Source organism: Dasypus novemcinctus, chromosome 5, assembly GCF_030445035.2.
Source record: "Dasypus novemcinctus isolate mDasNov1 chromosome 5, mDasNov1.1.hap2, whole genome shotgun sequence".
In the NCBI taxonomy this organism is placed as follows: Eukaryota; Metazoa; Chordata; class Mammalia; order Cingulata; family Dasypodidae; genus Dasypus; species Dasypus novemcinctus.
In genome coordinates, this window is record NC_080677.1 from 153,216,453 (window position 1) to 153,242,467 (window position 26,015).

At 37.3% G+C, this 26,015-nt stretch overlaps 1 protein-coding gene across 14 annotated transcripts in view; it reads right to left on the reverse strand.

Annotated features, from left to right (window-relative positions):
* The window catches only part of CCDC7 (coiled-coil domain containing 7), a 568,294-nt gene that overhangs the window by 346,627 nt on the left and 195,652 nt on the right, over positions 1-26,015 (reverse strand). For 13 of the 14 annotated variants that reach the window (XM_058297711.2, XM_058297712.2, XM_058297716.2 and 10 more), the window contains 4 exons: positions 25,082-25,154; positions 18,842-18,967; positions 3,286-3,399; positions 2,212-2,322 (listed from right to left, as the gene is read on the reverse strand). In XM_058297711.2, the coding sequence (XP_058153694.1) occupies positions 2,212-2,322; positions 3,286-3,399; positions 18,842-18,967; positions 25,082-25,154 (424 nt within the window). The remainder of the gene's footprint in view (positions 1-2,211; positions 2,323-3,285; positions 3,400-18,841; positions 18,968-25,081; positions 25,155-26,015) is intronic. The other variant, XM_058297715.2, reaches the window with a different exon arrangement.

The following is a 26,015-nucleotide window of genomic DNA, read 5'->3' on the forward strand; positions in this document are numbered from 1 at the left end:
GGAGTGAATGGGCTACCCAAAACGGATCTCATGGCCAGAAACTGGGGGGCCTGACAGGTAACCTACTAGGTTCTGCACACTGATGGCCCCTATGATAAAATACTTACTCTTCTCTCCACTCCTCCAACTAAATTGACTAAATCTGGAGGTGAAAATGAGAGGTCTGCCAAATTTAACCCAAACATCTTACCTTTTAAAAATGAACAAGACAGGGGCAGTTAGGGTAAGGTCTCTCTGTTCCCAGAGGGGACTGAAAGTCCCATCCCAAACCAGAATTAAATGGAGAGGTGGCAGAGCCCAGCATAAAAATAACTATGATCCCTTCAACGCCTGAAACCAAGATGAGGAGGAAACAGATAATGCTCTCTAATTTGGAGCCCAGGACTACCACTATGGTGACCCATACCCAAACCCAACTATGGTTCAGTTCCTGAGGGTGCCTAAAAACCTACATTGTTATGGTCCCTGCTAGTGAACTATAATTGTTGAAGATACATTATCTACATGTACACCTGCTCACTTTTGTCCCCAACCCTGAAAGGAATTGCTGAAGCCGTGCTGCTTTAGCTGGTAGGATGGTTAAGTTCATGTGTCAAATTGGCCAGCTTTTGTTTCCAGTTGTTTGCTCAAGCACTTGCCTGATTGTTACTGTGAAAGGATTGGTGGACTTAAATCATCAGTAAGTTGCTTGCGTCTATGACTGATTACATCTACAATCAACTGAGGAGAATGCCTTCAACAATGAGACAGGGTTTGTCCAATCAGTTGAAGACTTTAAAAGGAGAAGTGATGACTTCAGCAATCAGATGAGAGAATTTCCATCTCTACTTCAGCCATCCAGCTTTTCCTGCAGAATTCATAGATAACCTTCACCTGAGTTCCCAGCTTGCAGTCTGCTCTATGGAATCTGCACTTACAGATATCTCTTACTGAGTCTGTAGAGAACCCTAATTAATCCATTGGGGCATACAGAAAAGGTGAAATGATCCTTCTGACAGTTGGCACCTGGCACTGATATTTCCCCAAGACAATAATGATTGACTACAGAAAAAAAGAACTAAAGACCCTCACGGCTAAGCTTAAGGAATCCAAGCTGTTTCTCCATTCATTTGGTTTGTCTGGTCTACGTGTAAGGCCTAGAGTGCCAGGAGATGATTATGAAGGGCTCAGCAGATTGCCTCCCTTGACAATACCAGGTCATGATTCTGTGACTGTTATAGAGGCTATTGTCCAGTTGAGGGAGTTTGGTATGCATCCCTCCCCTTCAATATGATCAGGATCAGTTTCCCTTTATGTGGAAAGGCCTAAAATGTCCTTTAATATCCTCCTACAAGGCTACCTAAATTTCTTGATTTCTTTTGTCACCAGTTGGTAGCTGTGGCCTGGAAAAAATCCTGTTGCCAGAGAGAACACTAGTCTTCCCCTATATTGATGGCACTCCCCCTCCCCAGACTGACCACACATGAACAACAAAGACTGGATGCCCTGTTGACCCACATGTGATAGCACACCTGGGCCATTAATACAGACAAGGCACAAAAACCTAGGGTCCAAGTGAAACCACTGGACATGATCTGAGAAGATGCACAATGTCTCATTCTAAAAAAGATCATTGCCAAGCTTTTGGCTCTCTCTGTCCCAACAACTAAAAAGAGGGCCAGCAATTGGTGGAACCACTTATCCCCTGGCAAGTTCACGTTCTTCCATCTATGAGGTTACCAGAAAGGATGCTGCCTTTGAGTGGGACCTTTAAAACAAAATGTCTTAGAGGCCCTCCAGTGGGTTGTCAAGGTTGCCCTTTCCATGGGTTTCACCTTTTGCCACCTGAAGTGAAAGTCTCAGCAACCCCTAAGTTTGCTGATTAGAGCCTATGGCAGAAGGACAGAATCAAAGGTCAGAGGCACCCATTGAACTTTTGGATCCGTAAGCACAACCCTTTAACACACATTTACTGGCCTGTTTTTAAGATTTGGTGGATAATGAGCACATGACTCATGACCATTAAATATATTTGCAAACAAAACTCCCAACTAAAATGAATCAACGTTTTTCTGTTATGTAAGTATCTTAGGTTATTCATACTGTAGTTCAAAGTGTAATGTTTCTAAAAAATACATATGCTCAAGTATATTATCATTAACCTAGAAAAAGTGGTCATCTGATAGATTTACTTTAAAATAATTTAAAAACATGTACAATTATTTTACTTACTCTTGAGTCCTTTTCTGCTAGACTTTATGTGTTTTTTTAATTGCGTTTGGGTTTCTGATACTGACTCTTGATCCTCAGACATAAGGTTTTGATTTGTGAATTCATCAGGAGCTAAATAAAGAGATACATTTAGTCCACTAAATACAAAAATAGATCTACTGTGTAAACTCTAGACTTAAAGTTAAAAAGAAGTGCACAGTATGTCTATGAGTGTGTGTATACATGTACATGTACACATGTACAGGCATGTAGGTATATTTCTGTATGGCTATATTATGTCTGTGTACATATATGTACACACATACATATATGTATATACTTATGTGTGCAAATGGAGCAATATAGCTCCAAGACAAATTCCTATGGGTAATCTTTTCAGGCCTGAAAAAAATGCAATTACAAAGGCTCTACCTGTCAGACCTTATGGGAGAATGCTACCTCTCCACACACAAAACCTGGTACACAGACAGCTCAGTGCTGTCTCAGGAGGGTGATGCACTCAAGGACAGAGTCCCTCCACCCTCAGGTGCTTTCTTAGCCCAGGCACCTCCACTTGGATGCCTCCCGATGGGGTATGGCTTTGTCTGGGATACTGTTCAAGTGCCTGTGCGAGAACAACCTTCTCAGAGAGCTGACCCTTATTCCATATTTACTACCAATTCTAGCCTTCTTCATGTACTTGAAAGACACTGTTACAGGTCTGAATCACCCGTAAGACTTCTGTGCCAATAAGCTGCTAGAGTTGGCTGAAAGGTACATGGTATACACCCTTAAGGTACAATCATTAGCCTGTTACTAGACTTTGGTTGACACTGAGCCTATGAAATAGTCAGGAAATAGGGACTACTTCATATTCTCTTGGCCATGAATAGTCCTATGAACAGAAAACCTGGCTAAAAGTTTTCAATGCTTTAATTTTTATTATCTGGTTATCTTTGTATATTCGTACTATAGGTCAAAGGATAAATTTTCTATAAATACATGTTCAAATACATATACATGAACCAAAGGAAAAAGATTTTCTGGTGAGCATGCTTTAAAATAATTTAAAGATATCAATAATTTTATACTTACTTTTGAGTCTTTTTTCATCCCTGGAAGTTCTTTGTTGTTTTTCTTGCATTTGGATATTTGACACTGAATCTTGCTTCTTCAGCATAAGATTTTCAGCTGGTACTTCATCAGGAGCTACATCAAGAAATGTGTTTAGTCCACTAAACGGAAAAGCAGATCTACTGTAAAATATCTACATGTAAAACTTATAACAAATATACAGCAGTATTTCCTCTCATTTTTATGTAGTTATAAGATAAAAGAATACTACATATGACATGAAAAGTTGGAAAACATTTTTAATGAATATATGTTGAAGCTGTATCATTATTTAATAACTATTCCTAGGCATTCAATATATTTTATATTATACTGGTCTCTAGTTTCTTTAATAATTTAGATTAATACATATTCCTAGACCAAACATTCGTAATGCATGTGCACAAGGTTATTCTTTATAGCATTATTTTTAACAGTAAAATATTTAAAGCCACCTAAATATTTGAACATAGAAGATTGCTCAAATAAACTAAGGAATATATGCTGTAGGATCAAACTATATTATAACCAACTGTACATAAACCTGCAAAAGGAATAATATGGATGGATTTCCAAGGGATATATTTTAATATATTTTTATTTATTTTTAAAAGACACTTAATTACATAAAATGTTACATAAAAAAATATAAGGGATGCCCACATGCCCTACTCCTCACACCTACCACTTTTCCCCTTAACAATTTCTTTCATTAGTGTGGTACATTCATTGAGCATTGCACTAAGCATGGATTACAATTTACATTATAGTTTACATTCTCTTCCATTCAATCCTGCAGGTTATGGCAGGATATAGAATGGCTTGCATCTGTCATTGCAATGTCATTTGGGTCAATACCAAGTCCTGAAAATGTCCCCATATTACATCTCTTTTTCCCAATCCCTGACTTGAGCACCTTTAGAGGCCTCTGTCTCTACATCAATGATATAATTTCTTCCAATGCTAGAATCACAATAAGTCTATAGTAGAATACCAGTAAGTCCACTCTAGTCCATATTTGATACCTCAATCCTGAGGATTCTGGGATGGTGATGCCCACTCCACCTCCAATTGAAAGGGGGCTTCGAACCCATATGGCTGATGGATGGGACTCTCTTGCTTGCAGTTGTAGACTCTCTCGGATCCTTGGTGTGAAGGTTGTCCATCCTCACCTCCTTGTTAGTTGTCCTGGGTGAGTTCAATAAACTGAAGAGTAGGTGTTTCAACTCCACTGAGCCTAGGGCCCAGTGCCACACGGACAGCCCAGAGATTCAAGACTCTTGCACATATATCTACCTACTCCAGCACCAACTCTAGGCTCAAATAAAAGGGACAGAAGAGGCATGTGCAGAGAAGTCACACCTGAGTCCAATTCAGCCACACTCTGGTGCACAAACTCTAAAGTAGGGCCCACTGTCACAGCACCAAACTCCAGAGCTTTGTGCCATCACCATAGGACCTGGGTGTCTCCAGGACGCTCAGGCGCTTATCCAACTATTTGGGATAAGTATCTACTATGACTGTCCATGAGATACCAAGGGATATTTTTAAGTGAACCTAGCCTAGGACATTTTGTTATACCAGATATCAAGGAAGCTCGCAGGGATTACTGGAGTCTTGTTGCAAGTACATAATAATTATCTTGAATGTTCTATTGGCGAAGAATAGGATAATTTGAAATAAATTATCTCAGGCTAATGGTGTACATTTCCTGTCCCTTATGTGTAATCCACCGTTTTTCGTAAAGTCTCAAGTCTTTTAATAGGATATGTTATTAAAAACCTAAATCTAAAAATTAATTGTGCCAATTGGTTCCATGGTGAGAGAGGAGAGGAATCATGCTTTCATTAGAATGACCAGTATCAATTGGATAAATATAGAAGCGAACTGGCATTAGAAAATCATCATTTTGGATCTCTTGAGGTAGAGACTGGGTCAAACTACATGAACCCATTCTAAATCTCAGCTGGAAATTTGGTAGGGAACAGGATATTTCCCTGATCTTAGAATGCCCTCTCATAGTTTCTTCATTAATATATGGGGGGGTGTGAATGTAAGTATAACATGGAGAAATCAGACACTTTGACTTGGTGATCATGAATAAAATCACAAATGAATGACAAGTGGACATAATGTAGTTCTGGATGTGATGCCCTAAGAACATCAGATAAACCCAAAATGAGGAACTTTTTCTTTGAAGGCCAGATTCTTTAAAAATGTTAATGTTAAAAGACAAAGACAACCAGCAAGATGACAACAGAGTAAGGAGTTCCTGGAGTCAGCTCCTGCTATAGGGCAACTCATAAATACCCAGAGCTATCTGGAGGTAGCTGAAGCACCTGTTTGGGGGCTCTAGGAGAGCAGAAAAGCATCTCGCCATATCCTTGAAGGAATGGAAGTAGGAGACTGCCCATCTGCGGAGAAGAGTCATAAGTAGAGTGCTCCATGCTACAGAAGCTGGTACCCATCCTCCTTTGGAGGCATAGCCACCTCAGCAGCTGTTCTGCAGCTAGAATTGGAAGCTCCACTTCCCAAAAATGGGGGGAGAGGAGACAGTTAGGCACCACCTTCAGCTACTGATGAGTAAATTCAGCAGGCTAACGTATAATTCCAAGAACAACTAAAGTTCGAGCCTGTCCAAGTCAGAAAGAGGCCAGGAGCCACGATCTTAATTCTGAGCCTGGCATGAGGGGAAGTGGGTGGACTGAAAATCACAGTGCTGGGAGGGACGGACTTCTTTCCATCCAGATCAGATTGCAGGTCTAGCCTAAGTCCCAGTCCCACCTCTGGAAAGGAGGAAGCTGCAGGGACCTGCGCCATCCTCTCCAGAAAATTATCATCCAAGCTGAGGAGGCTGATGATCATCCTACTTTGGCAGCACAAGCTGCCCTAGGAGCTATTCTGTGACTGGAATTGGAAGCTCCATTTTCCCAAAACAGGGGAGGAGCAGACAGTTGGCCACTGATTTTGGCTACTGATTAGTAGACTCAGCTGGCTAAGGTATAACCCTAGGAACAGCTAGGGTATGAATCTGTCCAAGGCAGAAAGAGGTTGGTAGCTGCCATTTTTACTATGCCCCAGCCTGAGGGGAAGCCAGGACCCAAAATCACAGCAATGGTAGGAACTATTTTCTTTCACCCAGACAGGCCTGTAGCTGTAGCATAGGATTCAGCCCAACCTTGGACTCAGAGGAGGCTAGTGGGCCTTGCACCAGCCTATCCAGGTAACTGCAGGTATCCCTGGCTGGCACAGACTGAAAATCAGAGGTCTCCTGGAACAACTGCAGTCATCTTGAACCTGCACTGCATAAATTGCTTCCCATACCTGCAGCTCCATCCCCACTCCAGGCAGGGGAGAGAGAGGTATGAAACCTCATCAGTCTCTCTGGGCAACTACAGTCTAGGCCTGCATGACTTGGATTATTCCACACAGCTGTGACTCTGTACTACCCCTGGCAAAGGAGAAAGTTGGGAGAAACTTCAGTGGTCCCTGGTGCAATGAGGGCAGCTTCAGCCTCCACAGCTTATAGCACCAACTTCATCCTTGGCTCCTACTCTACAACCAGCAAGGGGAAAGGGCAGGAAGCCCTCAACTAAAGAGAAAAACTGCACCCAGAAAAAGTACTCTAGTAAGCCAGGTGCCAAAACACCAACAAAAAATTACAATACACACCAAGAAACAGGAAGCTATGGCTCAGTTAAAGGAACTAGATAAGCCTCCAGATGACATAAAGGAGTTGAGACAACTAATCATAGATGTTCAAACAAACCTCCTTAATAAATTCAATGAGATGGCTAAAGAGATTAGGAATATTAAGAAGACATTGGATGAGCACAAAGAAGAATTTGAAAGCATACATAGAAAAATAGCAGATCTTATGGGAATGAAAGGCACAATAAAAGAAATTAAAACACATTAGAATCATATACTAGCAGATTTGAGTAGGCAGAAGAAAGGATTGGTGAGCTTGAAGAAATGGCCTCTGAAAGTGAACATACAAAAGAACAGATGAAGAAAAGAATGGAAAAATTGAACAAGGTCTCGGGAAACTAATTGATAGCTAAAGGCATGCACACATACGTGTCCTGGCTATTCCAGAAGGCAAAGAGAAGAGGAAAGGGGCAGAAAAAAGATTTGAAGAAATAATGGTAAAAAATTTCCCAACTCTATTGAAGGACATAGATATCTGTGTCCAAGAAGCACAACGTATTCCCATCCAAAAAAAATCTGAACAGACCAACTCCAAGACACATACTAATCAGAATGGCAAAGGCCAAAGACAAAGAGAGAATTCTGAGGACAGCAAGAGAAAAGCAATGCATAATATATAAGGGATATCCAATAAGATTAAGTGTAATTTCTCACCAGAAACCATGGAGGCAAGAAGACAGTGGTCTGATATATTTAAGATACTACATATGGATTAGAGTGGACTTACTGATATTCTGTTCATGAAGTATTGTGATCAGTAATCAAAGAAAATGTAGCATTGACATGGAGAAATTGGCCATGGTAGCTGCTGAGGTTAGGGAGTGGGAAGAAGAGATGTGATGTGGGGACATTTTCAGGACTTGGAGTGGTCCTGGTTGGTACTGCAGGGACAATTGCTGAACATTGTGTGTCCTCCCATGGCCCACTGGGTGGACTGGGGGAGAGTGTAGACTATAATGTGGACCACTGACCATATGGTGCAGCAGTGCTCAGAGATGTGTTCACCGAATGCAATGAATGTCCCATGATGATGTAGGAGATTATTGTTGTGGGAGGAGTGGGGTGAGGGGCGTGGAGGGATGTATGGGGACCTCATATTTTTTTAATGTAACATTAAAAATAATAAAGACAAAAAATAAAAAAGATACTACAAGAGAAAAACTTCCAGACAAGAATCTTATACCCAGCAAGACTGTGTTTCAAAAATGAGGGTGAAATTATAATATTCATAGATAAAAGAGAAACAGAGAATTTCTAAGCAAGAGACCAGAATTTCAGGAAATACTAAAGGGTGTGATAGAGCCTGAAAAGAAAAGACAGGAGAAAGGGGCCTGGAAGAGAGTCTAGAAATGAAGATTATATCAATAAAAGTAACCAAAAATATCAAAAGAGTGGTGAAAATAAAATATGACAGATAAAACTCAAATAGTCAGGAATAAACTTAATCAATGATGTAAAGCACTTATATTCAGAAAACTGCAACTCAGTGTTAAAACAAATCAAAAAGCACTAAATAACTGGAAGAACATTCCATGCTCATGGATTGGAAGACTAAATATCATTAAGATGTCAATTCTACTCAGATTGATATATAGATTGAATGCAATCACAATAAAAATTCCACCAGCATTAAAGAAAAAATTGAAAACATGATCATTAAATTTATTTGGAAGGGTAAGGAGTCCTGAATAGCCAGAAACATCATAAAAGGAAAAGTGAACCTTCATCTCCAGACTTTAAATCATAATACCTACCTATAGTGGTAAAAACAGCATAGTACTGGCCTAAAGACAGATACAATAGACCAATCGAACCAAATTATGGTTCAGAAACAGACCCTCACAGGTATGGTCAAGTGAGTTTTGACTAGCCTGTCAAACTCACACAGCTTGGGCAGAACAATCCATTCAACAAATTATGCTAAAAGAATTAGACATTCATATCTGAAAGAAGGAAAGAGGACCCCTATCTCATACCTTATCCAAAAATTAACTCAAAATGGATCAAAAAACTAAAAATAACACCAAGAACCATAAAACTTCTAGAAGAAATAATTGGAAAATATCTTCAAGACCTGGTGGTAGGTGGTGGATTCTTACAGGCGATCAGAGAAGGACTGAGTAGACTACTGATGTTTAATGTATGTAGAAGTTTTAATTAGCTTTACTGTAAAATTGTGGGAATGTATAGAGTGGATGGTAACACACAGTGAGTAACAGCTAGTTTATAAATGGGGATGTGACTGAAAATGGTAGTCTAGTTATGTAAATGCGAATTGACAGAATGGTTGAGAATAATCTACGAACTGAATAGCACAGTAAACCAAGAGGTGGGTGAGAATTGTGGTTGATGGTACACATGCAAGAGTGTCCCTTGTAAGCTAGAACAAATGTATATCACTACTGCAGGGTGTTGGGACTGTGGAGAAGCATGGGAAAAATACAGCTGGAGTGAACCATGAACTGTAGTTAGTAGTAATAATATAATATTCTTGCATCTATGCAAAAGATGTACTGTGTTGATACTGAGGCAGTATGGAAAAAGTGAGCCAAATGTACACTATGGACATGACAATAATCAGATGATATTATTTTATCTGTAGCAAATGACACACCACATTGTGGTGTGTTGATGGAGGGGCATTGTTTGGGAATTCTGCACATGTGCATGATTGTTTTATAAGTTTACAACTTGTCATAAAAAATATATTTAAAAAATAATAATAGGGTAGGTTGGGGAAAAAACACACCAAATGTAAGATAAGCACTATGATTAATTGTAAGTAAGATTTTGACAGTGTTCTTTCATAGTTTGTAAGAAACATCTCATGACAATGCAAGGTGTTGGTGGAGGGTTGATGTATGGGACCCCTGTATGATGTTAAGCACGTTTGCTTTGTGAGGTCACAACTTTTACTATACACTTAATTGTTCATGTACGTTCATATATAAATGATATAAAGAAATAATAATTGGATTGGTTAGGGGAAAAATTGTTTAGTAGTAATATTTTGACAATGTTCTTTAACCATTAGTTAAAAAGGTTTAAAAACAATGCAAGTTATTGGTGGTAGGGTGAGATGTTATCTATGTTTGTTTGATGTTATATGTTTGTTTTGTAAGTTCACAACTATTACGCATTTATTGTTTATGTATGAGTGATATATTTCAATTAAAAAAAAGTTAAATTAAAAAAAAGATCGTTGCTGGGGAAGGGGGAAAAGGGTTTGATGTTGGGTATATGGGAATCCCCTATATTGCATACATGACTTTACTGTGATCTAAAACTTTTTTGAAGAACAAAATTAAAAATTAAAAATTAAAAAAAGGATGTAGACACTGAGGAAGGAATGGAAGAGATTGCCTTGCCCCTGTACATACAGGGCAATGCTTATTACAGTGATGAAAGGCAAAACTTTAAAAACAAAGTTTTACGATATTTTTCATTTTTTAATACCCCAATTTATTTTTTACTTTATTTTAGTTTTTCTAAATTATTATGTACTCGATTTCTAATCTTTAAACCTATTATTACTATTTCATTTTCCTACTAATTGAATCTGGCAATATATTAGGCTTCATTTTTTAAGAAGTCTTGGATGACAGAGGGGTTCAACTATGGCAGGGGAGGAGCACTGGTGTGGAGTATCATTGATGGTCTACACATGGGTGGGAGGGAGTTCTCCAGGGCATGTATATAGGTATATTAATATGTTTGGATATTCATTGGGTATTGTCATAGTAGGTAGAGTTACACACAACAACTAAAGAAGTGCTGAGTTCCTAGCCAGGGGAGCTCTGTCACATTCCCCAATGGAACAGCAAAAATCCCCCAAGTGCAAGGCCAAAGACCAGTGAAGAAGGAAGGTTCACTGATGGGCCCTAGATATGGATGACTATGCTTATGAGTCTGGGTGCTTGAAATTTCAACTCGGCCTAGAGCTGCAGGGTGCCTAAGAGTTACCTCCTGAGAGCCTCCATGTTTCTCAAATGTGGCCACTTTTGAAACCAAACTCATCATGTAAATGCATTGCCTTCCCCCAGCATGGGATATGACTCCTGGTGATAAGCCTCCCTGGTGCTGAGGGATTACTACCAAGCACCAGCTGGTGATGCAACTAGAAAAAGACCTTGAGTAAAAGGGGGAAATGGTAAAGATAAATGAGTTTGTATGGCTAAGAGACTTCAAAATGAGTCAGGAGGTCATCAGAGGGATCATGATTATGCACGTCTCAGCAGGATCCCAGAAACAGTCAAAGTAGATACAACCTCAGGTAGTGCTGCTCCAGAGATACCCAGGTTCTACAGTCATGGCAGATGGCTCTGGAGTTCACTCCCTTGCCAGTGGGACCTACTTTGAAATCTGTGTGTGATGGGGTTGGACTCAGATGTGACTTCTCTACACATGCCTCTTCTGTTACTTTTACTGAACCTGTGGTTGGCACTGGGGTTGGTGTATGTTCAGGAGACTTAAGTCTCTGGACTGTCCATGTGCCAGCTGGACCCTGAACCTCAATAGATTTGAAACATCTACTCTCCAGTTCTTTGGACTTATCCAGGTCAGCTAACAGGGAGGTGAGGATGGTCAACCACCACACCAGGGAACCAGGAGAGAGTCTACAACTGCAAGCAGGAGAATCACATCCATCAGCCATGTGGGTCCAAGCCCCCTCTTGATTTAGAAGTGGAGTGGACATCACCATCCCAGGGTCCACAGAATAAAATATGGATTAGAGTGGACTTACCGGTATTCTACTATAGAACTATTGTGACTCTAGCAATGGAAGAAATTGCATCACTGATGTGGAGACAGTGGCCATGGGAGTAGCTGAGGGCAGAAAACGGGAAGAAGAGGTGTGATATGGGGGCATTTTTGGGACTTAGAGTAGTCCTGAATGATATTGCAGGACAGATGAAAGACATTATACATCCTGCCATAACCCACTGAATGGGCTGGGGGAGAATGTAAACTACAATGTAAACTGTAATCCATGTGGTGCAGCAGTGCTCCAAAATGTATTCACCAAATGCAATCAATGTGCCAAACTGATGAAAGAGGTTGTTGATGTGGGAGGAGTGGGGGGGTGGGGATTGGGGTATATGGGAACCTCTTATATTTTTTAATGTGACATTTTATGTGATCTATGTATCTTTTTAAAAAAGACCAAAAGAAATCTGTTGAAAAAAAATTAAGATTAGGACTTTTATTCAGCCTCCTCAGTGGGATGTTGAGTACCCACGCTCCTGGTGGGTGGCCACTCACACAGAAAACAACATGGCAGAGTAGAGAGCTGAGTTTTGATGCTGGAGCCCTGGGGAGAGAGCTAAGAAATTCAACTGATAGTTTACATCTGACCTTGTGGAGAGAGCAGAGCAGTGGAACCTGGAAAGAGATAAGCCCTAGGAAGAGAGATGAGCATTATGCCAGCCTTCAGCTGAGATCAGAATATGTTGGGACCATAGAGCCTTAAGAGGAAGAGAAAGGGTGAACCCTTGCAGAGAAGAGTAGCCATTTTGCTCCAACATGTGGCAATAGACTTTTGTAAAGAAAGTAACTTACTCGTTAGGGCCTTGTGCTGTAAGCTTCTATCCCAAATAAATACCCTTTATAAAAGCCAAAAAATAAAAATAAACATAAAATCTCACAAAGATTTATTTACCGTGTTCATTATATGTCCACTGAGGTTTACTAGAGACTCTACTCTACATCCTCACTCTGGATCCACGGCTGACAGAAAATATACTACCTGGAACATTCCTGGTCATAGCAGCAGAGGAAAAGAAAAACTGAGGGAAAGCCTATATTGACTCTCAAAGCTTCTACCCACAACTACTATTCAAACTTCATTGGCCTAAGCAAATCACATGGCTACATCTATTCCAAGGAGACAGAAAAACTCAATTTAATATGTTAAGAAGGATAAAAGATATAAATATTTGGAGAATGGCACTAATGACTACTATATTGACATACACGTAAAACAGTAAATAAAAATAGTCAATAAAATGTGGTAGTGTATTAAACAAATATACCATGACCAAATAGTACTTAGCCCAGAAACTCAAGGCCTTCATCACATGAATTGCTTAAAGAGAAAAAAAAATCATATAAAAATCTCAATTGGTCCTTGAAGGGGATTTGACTTTTTTAAAATCTTAATGAGAAAGGAATAATAGGAAACTTACATAAAAGATTTCTATCAGAAACCTACAGTGAACATTATACTTTATATGAAATATCAGAAGCATTCCCATAAAAATCAGAAACAAGTAAATGAGAGTCCCCATAAATGCTATTATTGAAAATTGTTTTAATTTGCTGAGGACTGCCAATGAAAAATACTAGAAACAGGTTAGCTTTTATAATGGGAGTTTATAAGGGGAAAATCTACATTTCTGAGGCTGTGAAAATATCCAAATGAAGGCATCATTAGAGATTCTGTCTCATCAAGGGTTGGCTGCTGGCGCTCCTGGACTCCTGCCATGTGACAAGGCAAAATGGTAGCCAGTCTCCTTCTCCTCCAGGCTCACTTTCCCCTCGAGCTCAGCTGTGGGTGATCAGGCATATGACTCGTGTCTCCCCAGGCCTTATCTCTTCAGCTTTGGGGTGCTCTGCTGATTCGAGCCTTGGCTTCTCTCACAGCCTCTCAATTTCTGTCTTTCTGTGCTGTCAGTAATCAGGAGTCCCCTCTCACACGGCAGGGTAAATGGCAGCTCTCTTTCTGTTTCTGTACCTTCTCCTGTTAAGGGCTCCAGCAAGAGAGCCAAGACCAATGCTAGGTCATACCTCACTGAAGTACTCCAATCAAAGGCCCCCAGCTGAATTCAATCCAATCAAAGCATCCCACCATCTAATCAAAGGTACTAAATAAAATTGAACAAAAATGATCTCATCAAAAGGTCTCTTAACTGAATATAATCAAAAGGCCCAATATACAATGGTTTTACAGGCACAGGAAGGGGTTTGCTTTAAGAATAGGATTTTCTGGAGTCCACAAAAGATTAACTAATGAATAAAAGACTAAAATAATGAGGAAAAAACTGGAAATTAATTATCATAATTTGTGGTAGGTATTATTTTCCATCTAAATCTTCCAAGATAATCAACTATTAGAACTATTAGAATGTACTTGGAACATTCTCCAGGATAAAAGAGTTCAACAAAATAGCTGCATAAGACAAACATTAAAATGTCAATAATGCTACAGACAAGCAATACACATTTAGAAAATGTAATAGAAAAGCCTACTTTCCAATCAAAATTCTTTAAAAAAAAAAACTATCAATTAGGAGTAAAATTAAAAAATGACCAGATCAAAAATGAAAAAAAACAACTATTAAATAAAATGACAAATTCAACAAAAGCAGTTAAACACCAATGGCTTCTTTTGCTGTAATAAGATAATTAAAAAGTTCATTTAGAAGAAAAATGCAAAATTTTGAAAATTCAGCATAATAAGGAGCAAAGTATTCTATGAGACACCAAATTTACCAAATTTACAAAATTTGGAGTATATTATAGCCCTGCTAAAATACTACATTTCTCTGTCTCCCTTTATAGCCAGATACAGTCATGTGACTAAATCTAATTTGGACAATGAAAGGTAGGTAGAATAAGGGAATTTTAGGAAATCTCCTTAAAGAGAAGTAGTATTTTCTCAAAGTCACTTTCCTCCACCCTGCTAGGGAAGCTTAAAAAGAAGAGAAACAAAATAGATAAAACCTGACTCCTTTATGACTGTGAAATCACCAAACATTTGATTGCTTATGCTTATTATGAAATCTAAAACTTAATATACAAAAAATACATATGTATCTCTATTAAAGGAAAACAACAAGGAAACTGGTTGTATTATACTATATTATATTATATTATATTATATTATACTATACTTTATATTATACTATAAAATATTTAATGCAAGATAATGTAATAATGGAAGAATATAAGAACAATAAAGACAGAAGATAATACAGAAATCAAATAGTAAAATGCAGGCATAAATCCTACCTCATCAATTATTACATTAGAAGTAATAACTAAATACCCTAATAGAAAATGTGGAGGTCTAGTGGGTCCTGAGCCCTGGCTAAGGCCTAAGGGAAATTCAGCCCACAGCTCATAGCCGCCTGCACAGACACAAGTTAAAATATAACAGCCCTCCCAGCAGGGAAACATTATATGGATGGTGTGGTAGATTGTAATTTTCTCCAGGCTGTACACTTCATTCCTACAATAACATCACCAAAGTCCATTTATGTGTTTCATGTGACCCTAGCAGAAACTCTGTTATGAAATGTTTTTGTTCTGAGACCCTTTATGATGTCTCTCATTTTCCTGCCTCTTTGCAGAGCCCAATCTTCATTCTCTGAACCGCCACCACCACAGAAATTCTATCCTGTCAGTAAGTCCCAATAAAGCTTATGTCTGACCCCATGCCAGGTGTGTTCTTTGGTCTTGCAGCCACCTGAACCATGCCCTTCAGGGGCTGGAACAGAAAAGAAGAGATTAACAGAATGGATAAAGAAAATGATCCAATGTCCTTTAAAGATTCAAAGCACAATGATTAGAAATAAAAGGATGGGAAAGATATATTATGCAAACAGTATACAAAATAGGGCCAGAGTGGCTATACTTCTACCTGAAAAATAGTCATTAAGACAATAATTGTCCCTGCAGACAAAGTGATAAAATCTGCCAGGAAAGTTAAAACTATTGTAAATATGCATGCACCTAAAAACAGAGGCCCAAAATGCATGCAGTAAAAACTAAAAGAATTTCAGGAAGACAAAGCAACTCAACAATAATAAGTTGAAGACCTTGATACTCCATTTTAAATAACAGATACAATAACAAAACAGAATATCAAGATGGAAATGTAAGAGTTGAACAACATTATAAACTACTGTTAATATTATAATTTAACGGACATCTCTAGAACATTCCAACCAACAAAAACAGAATACACTTTCTTCTCAAATGTACTTGGAACATTCTCCAGGATATGTTAGGCCATAAATCAAGCCTCAATAAACTTAATAGGATTGAAATAATACAAAGTATGTTCTCCTTCCACTATGGAACAATATTAGATATTAAGAAGTAAATTTGAGAAATTTATGAATAGGTGGAAATTAAGCAACACACTCCTAAATGACCAATGAGTCACAGAACTCATAAGGGGATTAGAAAATATTCTGAAGTGACTGAAAGCAAAAACACATCATACCAAAACTTACGGGAAGCAGCTAAAACAATGCTTAACAGAAAACATAGCTGCAAGCACATATTAAAAGAGAAGAGAGATCACAAATAAAAAAACTAACCACCTTAAGAAACTAGAAAAAGAAAAGCAAACAAAACTTAAAGCAAGCAGAAGGAAGAAAATAATAAAGACTAGAGCAGAAATAAATAGAATAGAGAATAGAAAATCAAGAAAGAAAATCAACAATCCCAGAAATGCAAGGTTGGTTTAGTATTCAAAATTCAGTCAGTTTTACTACACCTTATCATTCAAACAAATGACAAAAAAAAAAAAAAAAAAAACTAATGATGATCCCACAGACAACAAAAAAGCAAAATCTAAACCTTTTAATGAAAAAACAAAACTCAACAAACTAGCAATACAGGGAAACTTCTTAACACAATAGACGCTTTCTACAAAAGGCTCACAGCTAACATAACACTCAATGGTGAAAGACTGAATGCTTTTCCCATAAGATAAGGAACAAGACAAGTTTGTCAGCTCTTATCACTTCTGTTCAACATTGTAAAGGAGTTCCTAGCTAGGGTAATCAGGTAAAAAGAAGAAATGAAATGTTTTCAGATTGAAAAGGAAGAAGCAAAATATCTCTATTTGCAGATGACATGATCTTTTATACAGAAAATCCTAAGCAACTCCCCCAAAAATCTATTATAACTAATAAACAAATTCAGCAAAGTTGGAGGTTATGAGATCAATATACAAAAATGAATTGTATTTTTATACACTAAGAATGAACAATCTGAAAATGAAATCAAGAAAACAATCCATTTATAAGTAGTATCAAAATGAGTAAAATACTTAGGAATGAATTTAACAATATAAGTGCAAAACATGTACCCTGAAAACTATAAAATATAATTGAACATAATTAAACAAGATGTAAATAAATGGAAAGACAATCTGTGGTCATAAATTGCTAGACTTAATAGTTATAAGATGTCAATATTCCCTAATATAATCTATAGATTTAATTCAGTCCCTATAAAAATCCCAGATACCTTTTTGCAGAAATTGACATGTTGATATTAAAATTCATATGAAAATTGTCCCATAATAGCTAAAACAGAAAAGAGTTGTTGGACTCCTACTTTCCAATTTCAAAACTAAGAACTAAATTAAATCAAGACAGTATAGTACTGGCATAAGGATAGGTATATATAGGTATAAGGAATAGAACTGAGAGTTCAGAAAAAAATCCTTACATGAAAAGTTAATTGACTTTCTACAAAGGTTTCAAGAAAATTCAACACAGAAAGAATAGTCTTTTCAACAAATGGTGCTGGGGCAACTGAATATCCACTTGCAAAAAGAATGAAGTTGGGTGTCTACCTCAAAGTATAATAGATCATAGACATAAATGTAAGAGCTAAAACTATAAAACTCTTATTAAAATATACAATGAGTTTTCATGACCTTGATTATGCAATAGTTTCTTAGATATGACATTAAAAATACAAGTGCCAAAAAAAATACATAAATTGAACTTCATCAAAATATGAAACTTTTTATGCTTCAAAGCATATCATTAGGTGTAAAGACATCCTATCAAATGGCAAACACACACATTTTATATCCCTGGTAAGAGACTCATATCCAGATTATATAAAGAAATCTTACAGCTTGGGAATACAAATAACAACAAAAAATGGACAAAGGTTCTGAGTTGAAATTTTTTAAAAATATACAAAGGCCAATGGGCATATGCAAGGATGCTCAAAATAATTAGTCATTAGGGAAATGCAAGTCAAAACTATACTGAGAGACTGCTTCATATCCATTAGGGTATCTATAAAAAAAACAATTAAAATGTTAGCAAGAATGTGGAAAATTGGAACCCTCATATATTGCTAGCATAAAAGGGTGCAGCTGCTTTGGAAAACAGTTTGACAATTTCTCAAAATGTTATATTACCTAGAAATTCTAGCCCCAGATATGTACCTGAGAGAAAAGAAAGCATATATCCAAATAAAATCTTGCCCACAAATATTTATAACAGCATTATTATTCATAATAGTAAAAAATATAAACAACCCAATGTCCATCAATGGAAGTAGTTAAACAAACTTTGGTATATCCATACAATGGAATATTATTCAGCCAATAAAAAGGAATGAAGTACTGATACTGATATAATAGGAACCTTGAAAACAGTATGCTAAGTGAAAGAAGCCAAGACACACAAAAAAACTATATAGCATATGATTCCACATATATGTAATGTCCAAAATAAGCAAATTCTTAAAGGCCGAAAGTAGATTAGTAACTGCCAAGGGTTGGTGTGAAGGAGGAAAGAGGAGTGACTGCTGTTGGTTATGCAGTTTCTTTTGGGGGTGATAAAAAATGTTCTAAAAGTAGTTTGTGGTGATCGTTACATAGTGATGTGAATATAGTGAAACTATGCTAAAACCAACTGAATTGGATGAGCTTTATGGTATGTGAATCATATTGCAATAAAGCTGCTGTCAAAATTAATTATTAAAACAGACAAAATTCATTAAATAAAGAACTTTTTCTGCCAAATATAATTTAAAAACCATCTGAGGATATTAATAATATACTTACAATTTTTTATGCTCCATAGGGCACCGCGATGGGTTTTCTTAAGTCCAAAAGCATTTAAAAATTTTTGGTCTAAATTTTGGTTTCCTCTCAACAACTTTTTATCTGTTCCAACATCCATTTTCTGATCTGCAAAAATGCATGCTGTTATTCTCCTAGAGAACTATTTCTTCAGTGAAATCCCTATTTTTTCAAAGAAACATTGTTTAATCATTTCAGGAATATGATTTTCCTCTTTAAAAATGCAATCCAGTACTCAGTAGTGCTCTCTCAAATTGTTTTAAGGTTGTAAACAGCCACTGCTACACAAGGAATGAAATGTGAAAGGGGAATAGTGTGAGAATGTTTTCAAGGTGGAACCAGGCTCATTACTTTGCAGCCTGCCTGATACACAGATACTGCAAAGTTTCTTCTTTTCCTAGCCCATTATTTTTCAGTCTCTGGAATAATGATTTCCTTTTAAAAAACATTACATCATTTCATAGTTTATATGTATGTGTTCTCATTATCTACTACCATGTAATAATGGCTTAAAACAACTGCCATTTAATTCACAGAATTCTAGGATCAGGATTCAGGCATAGCACAGTGGAATAGCCTATCTCTGATTCTCCATTTCAGGGCCTTCATCATGGAAGTTTCCAAGGCCTGGGTAACTGCAAGAAGCTGAGGGCTGAATCATCTAGAGGCTTTTTCATTCTCATGTCTATGTCAACTGAGGCTGTTGACCAGTGGCTCTACATCTGGCCGCTCCTGTGGCTTGAGCTTCTCATGGCATGGCAGCTGGGTTCTGTGAGAGAGCATCTTGAGACAGAGCTTCCAGAAAGTGAGCATTCTAACAAAGTCAGGCAGAAGCCACGTGGCCTTTTCCCAACTTACACCTTATTCTATTCATGGAAATAGTTATAAACCAGCCAAATTCAAGAGGAGGGTACACGGACCTCACCATTTGACTGACTGGGGAGTCAAAGAATTTTTTAACTGCCATAGTATATAAATTATAAAAATTTATTCCAATTTAAACCAGGAGTTCTTAACCTTTTATGTTCCACGGACCCCTCTGCCAGTCAGGTGAAAACCACAGATCCCTTACTAAGCATATTATTTAATAATACATCACACCCACACCAACACGTCTCCACGAGAACGTTGCTTTAAATTTTCAATTCGAGCTCATGGACCCCCTGAAATCTTTCCATGGGTTAAGCACCACTGATTCAAACTTATTTTAGATCAGCTCATTACTGAATATCAGACAGTACAGCCTGTGACAATGTTGAATACATATACAATGACAAATTTTACCTTCTCCTACTTAAAAAAGTAAAGTCCTCTAATTTTTAAAAATTATATGAAAAAGCACAATTTATAAACAAATTTTTAAAAGATGTAAGGTTTGATTTTTTTTTAAAGATTCATTTATTTATTTATTTCTCTCCTCTTCCCCTCCCACCCCAGTTGTCTGTTCTCTGTGTCTATTTGCTGCGTCTTCTTTCTTTGTCCGCTTCTGTTGTTGTCAGCTGCACAGGAATCTGTGTTTCTTTTTGTTGCGTCATCTTGTCGTGTCACCTCTCCATGTGCGCAGCACCATTCCTGGGGAGGCAGCACTTTCTTTTGCGCTGGCTGGCTCTCCTTAGGGGGCGCATTCCTTGCGCATGGGGCTCCCCTACGCAGGGGGACACCCCTGTGTGGCACTGCACTCCTTGCATGCATCAGCACTGCACATGGGCCAGCCCCACATGGGTCAAGGAGGCCCGGGGTTTGAACCGTGGACCTCCCATATGGTAGACGGATGCCCTAACCACTGGGCCAAGTCTACAAGGTTTGATTTTGATCAAATATATATTAAAGTGTAACTTCATATTTAGCTATTAATATATAGTTTGGCATAAAATAGAACCAAATCCTGCTTTATGCACTATTTTGAATTCTTTTAAGTTGATATTAAAACAAACACTGGGTTATTTTTCAGTGGTCATGTTTGTTTTAAGCAATGAGGTAAGAGATATAATTTAGGCTGCTATTTGCAAGTATTTCTCTACAACTATTACATTCAAAATATATAGCTATATTTCCAATAAATATTAAGCTAAGCTGAAAATAAATTTTATTATGCTTTCTCTTTCAAATATTGACATTTTTCCCTTTTATTTAAATCTATACTTGGTGCTGGACTTCATAGGTGTATGTCCAAAAGACTGGAATATTTGGGCTGTCCATGTGCTAGCTGGGCCCTGAGCCTCAGTGGAGTTGCAACACCTACTCTCTAGTTCATTGACTCACACAGGACAACTAACAAGGAGGTGAGGATTGACAACCACCATACAAAGGAAACAAGAGAACTACAAATGCAAGCAAGAGAGTCCCTCTCAATTAGAGGTGGAGTGGACATCACCATCCCAGAATCCTCAGGACTGGGAAATGAACTATGGACTAGTTCATTCTAGTACCAGTAATACCAGTAAGTCTGGTATTCTTCTATACACTTACTGTAATTATAGCAATGGAAGAAATTACAACATTGATGTGGAGGCAGTGGCCACTGGAAGCTCTGGGGGCAGGGAGAAGGAAAACCAGTATAATACAGGCGCTCTTTCGAGACTTGGGAATCATCCTGAATGACATTCCAATGACAGATATAGGCCATCTTCCCATAACTTGCAGAATTGTGTGAGAGAGAGAGCATAAACTACAATGTGAACTATGGTCCATGCTCAGTGGCAATGTCCCAGGATGCATTTATCAATTGCAATGATTGCGCCATACTAATGAAGGATGTCGTTTATGTGGGAGGGTGTGGGAGGTATGGGGAGTGGGGCATATTGGAATTTTTGTGTAACATTTATATAATCTAAAAAATTTTTTAAATAAAAAAAATTTTTAATTGAAATTTTTGAAGGGATACAATCACCTCTTTATGTGCAAAATAAACTCACTTTAGGCAAATTTGCAGAATTATCATTTCATACTTCATATACCTTATTTTCTAATATTAATATTTATTATTCTTGCATTGCAACTAAGAAAAAAGACTATTTAAAACTGAATAATAGTAAAATTAACCATAGCTGCTAATAGTGTTTGGCTGAAAAGCTGAATTATAAACAATAAGCATGCTCATTTGATCTTTTACTGCAATATGTGTTCTATACTATACATTCTCTGAGTTATACAATCTTATTTTACAAAAAAAAAATTTTAACTCATTTGAAATTTTATTTTAATACAATTTGAAACAAATATAATTGCTGCATTTAGGGATATGAATGTCCTTGAACACTTTGGTGATCTCCTTAGAGTTTTGGAACAATTTGTAGGAAACCATTTGTTGGAAATACTATCAAAATGCATAAAGAATTGTAGCCCATGATTTTTTAAAAATTTAAGGCATATGATACATACAAATATATGAAAGAATAAAGTTTGACTATTTAAAATAATTTATATTTTAGTTAATTTTTTTAAATTATATAATTAGATCTTAACCTGTCAGGGTGCCCATAACTATGTTTCTTAAATTGAGATTTACATTTTGTCTGAAATTTTATTTTCAAGTAAGAGATGTTTATAAGATCTGTCATTCCATTTGGGTGGTTAAATGAATTTTTCCTTTAAGAACACATAATCTGTGGTGGTTGCCCATCCTCAACTCCCTGTCAGTTGACCTGGGTAAGTCTAACAAACTGGAGAGTAGGTACTGCAACTCTGCTGAGGCTCAGAGCCCAGCTGGTGCATGAACAGCCCAGGGACTCAAGTCTCCTGGGGATACACCAACCCCAGCACCAACCACAGGTTCAATAAAAGGGACAGAAGAGGCATGTGTAGAGAAGTCACATCCGAATCAAAGTCCATCACACTCAGAAGCACAAATCCCAAAGTAGGGCCCACTGACAAGGCAGTGAACTCCAGAGCCATCTGCTATGACTGTAGGACCTGAGTGTCTCTGTAGCCCTCAGGAGCACCACTACCTGGGGTTGTATCTACTTTGGCAGTCTCTGAGATCCTGCTGAGACATGCATAAGTGCAACCTCTGATGACCTCCTGACTCATTTTGAAGTCTCTTAGCCATATAAACTCATTTGTCTCTACCGTTTCCCCCTTTTATTCAAGGTCTTTTTCTAGTTGTATCACCAGCCGGCACCAGGGAGGCTCTCCCCTGGGAGTCATGTTCCATGCTGGGGAGAAGGTAATGTATTTATATGCTGAGTTAAATTGCAATGAATGTACCACACTAATGAAAGAAGTTGTTGATGTGGGAAAAGTGGGGGGTGTGTGAAGGGAAGTATATAGGAACCTCCTATATTTTTTAATGTAACATTTTGTGTGATCTATATATATATCTTTTAAAATAAATAAAAATATATTTTAGAATAAAAAATAAAAGAACACATAATCTGTAATGACAAGGCTTATTGATCTTTTAACACCATTGTATTCTCCTTGTAATGGCACTGAAATAGATTGGCTTACTGTTCACCATTCACTCTCTTTCCCCTGTCCCTGTCCCAATGACTACAAACTTACATGTGATTTGCTTTGACTAATGGAATGTGAGAACATAGGATGCAAGACAAGGCTTTAAATTTGCTTGCATGGCTTAAGTTTTTCCTTTGTGCTCCTGTGATCTCCCACAAGATCATCTCCAGGGATCTGCTGCCCTGTCAGTATGGGTCCCAGAATAAGACATAGTAATTTGAACCTTGCCCAATAGCATTTCATTACTTTGTTTAAAAAAAAAAGAGATCAGAAATGTACTGGCTAATTAGCAATCATAAGTAAAGCAAAACATAAAGATCCCAGAAATTTCAGGACTTGTTAGGTTGCAAATGAAACCATTTTTTAACAGATTTAATATATGAATATTAAAATACACTTCGGGACAAAGACCAAATCCAGAAGCTTCCATAACATCCTTCCCCATACATCCCCTCATCAACAACACCCTGCACCGGCGACCCTCCCCTGCTATAAATACCAAAAGAACACTCTGTATCCTCCCCAGAGTTCACCTATTGTTTCCTTCAGCTCTCCCCCCAGCTCCATGGATGGCACAGCCCATCCTCTTACCTCTCTCACATTCACACTCTAGCACCAGCAACCCTACTCACACTGGAGCATCCTCATCTCTGCTGTTTACTGCCATATCACCACCCTCCACCTTATCACAGATTCAGCCTAGATTGAGCACCAGCTCACCACTCTCTAGTCCCTTTCTAGCTCCTGGTAACCAGACTCGACCTCCATGAGTCTGCTCAATATCCTTAATTCATATCTGTAAGATCATGCAATATTTGTTCTTTAAAGACTGGCTTACTTCATTCAACATAAGCAGGCATAATCATCCTAAAATCCTCAAGATTAAGAAATGAACAAACTTAAGGGGGGAATACAATCATGGATCAAAGTAGACTCATTATTACTGTGCAATGTAAGAACTTGTATCATTGATATAAAGATTGTGGTTACCAGAGATTATGAAGGGAGGGTGGGAAAAATGGGTAGAACAAAGGACATTTTTAGGGCATCAGAATTATACTGCATGATATTGCAATGATGGATACAGGCCATTATACATTTTGTCACCTCCTATAAAACTGTACAACCATATGTGTAAATCATAATGTAAGCTAAAGACCATGGTTAGTAGCAATGCTTCAATATTTGCTCATCAAGTATGACAATGATTTAAGATATTATTATTAGGAGAAAATATGGGAGGGGGTGGGGTATATAGGAATCCTCTATTACTGCAATGTAATTTTTATGCAATCTAAAACTTCTGTATAAACAAAATTTTTATATGAGAAACAAAAAAAGTTTTATATGTTGTAAAGGAAGTACAAAATTATCCTTGTTTTAAATATGATATATACAAAATAAAGAATCTAACTTGAATAATTAATTATTCATACCAGAAATCATCTTTTTTCCAACTATATCCAGACGAGTTTTTGGTACAATATATTAAGCCAATTATTCATAATGTCAAATCCTGTTATTTGGTTGAGACAAAACTATCAATTCCCTTGACAAAGCTCTTACTTGAAGAAGATTTTCTGAGTAATATGTTAACTGACCAAATAACTTAATTTTTACACACTTGTCAATATATTTCTATACTATCTGATTGTCTAATATACCATCTGAATATCTAATGATGTTCTCTCCTCATTTATTTATAATTATACTATGGGAAAAAACAGTCATTCACATTTTTATCTTGCAAAGCAAAAAACATTTTACCTTGTAATTGTCTTGCTTCTTGGTAAGTTTGTTTTTCAGTCTCACTTTGTAATTTCTCTTCTGAAGCATCAGCCTTAATAATAAAAATTGTAGTAAATAATTACAAAGTATTTATCTTAAAACTATATATATATTAATTGTTTCTACTTTTTATAGAGAAAACAAATCTTAAACATACAATCAACACTTTTAGGGTCACATTAACCATTTTCAAGTTAACTACATCTAAGGAACAGCATAAACTTGAAACAATCTCACCACGTTATGACAGCTACATTAACAGATACTGATTAGCGTTGATAACTGCCCTTACCCTACCCAATTCCTAATCATTCTTCCTATTAGGAAGGTGAAGAGATACTAGTGGAGTGGTGCACTTTAAAAAAGATAAAATTAGCCATGATTAACTAATATACTCTCAGAATACTGGGAGTTGATTTCAGTTTTACTTTAGCCTGTTTTTTGTTTGGTACCTTTTGCCCTCTGAGTTCATTTGCCCATGACTGGAATGCTATTTAATTACCTTCTTTTAGAAAGAGAGCTTGCACTTCATTCTTAACTATAATGTCATTTCAGAAATGTTTTATCTTTCATTATTTCCTAAATGTATCAAAGTTGAAAACTATATTATTCTATTATAGACATATTATTATTCTAGCAGTGGAAAAACTTACAACAATGATATAAAGGCAGAGGCCATCAGAGGTTCTGAGGGGAAGGAGAGAGAAAAATAGGTGTAATATGGGGGCAATTTGGAGACATTGGAATTGTCCTGCATGACATTGCAATGGTGGATACAGGCCATTATACATTTTGTCAAAACCTATAAAATTGTGCATGGCACAGTGTAAACTATAAGGTAAACTACAGTCCACAGTTAGTAGCAATGCTTCAATATGTGTTCATCAGTTGTAACAAATGAACCACCTAATGG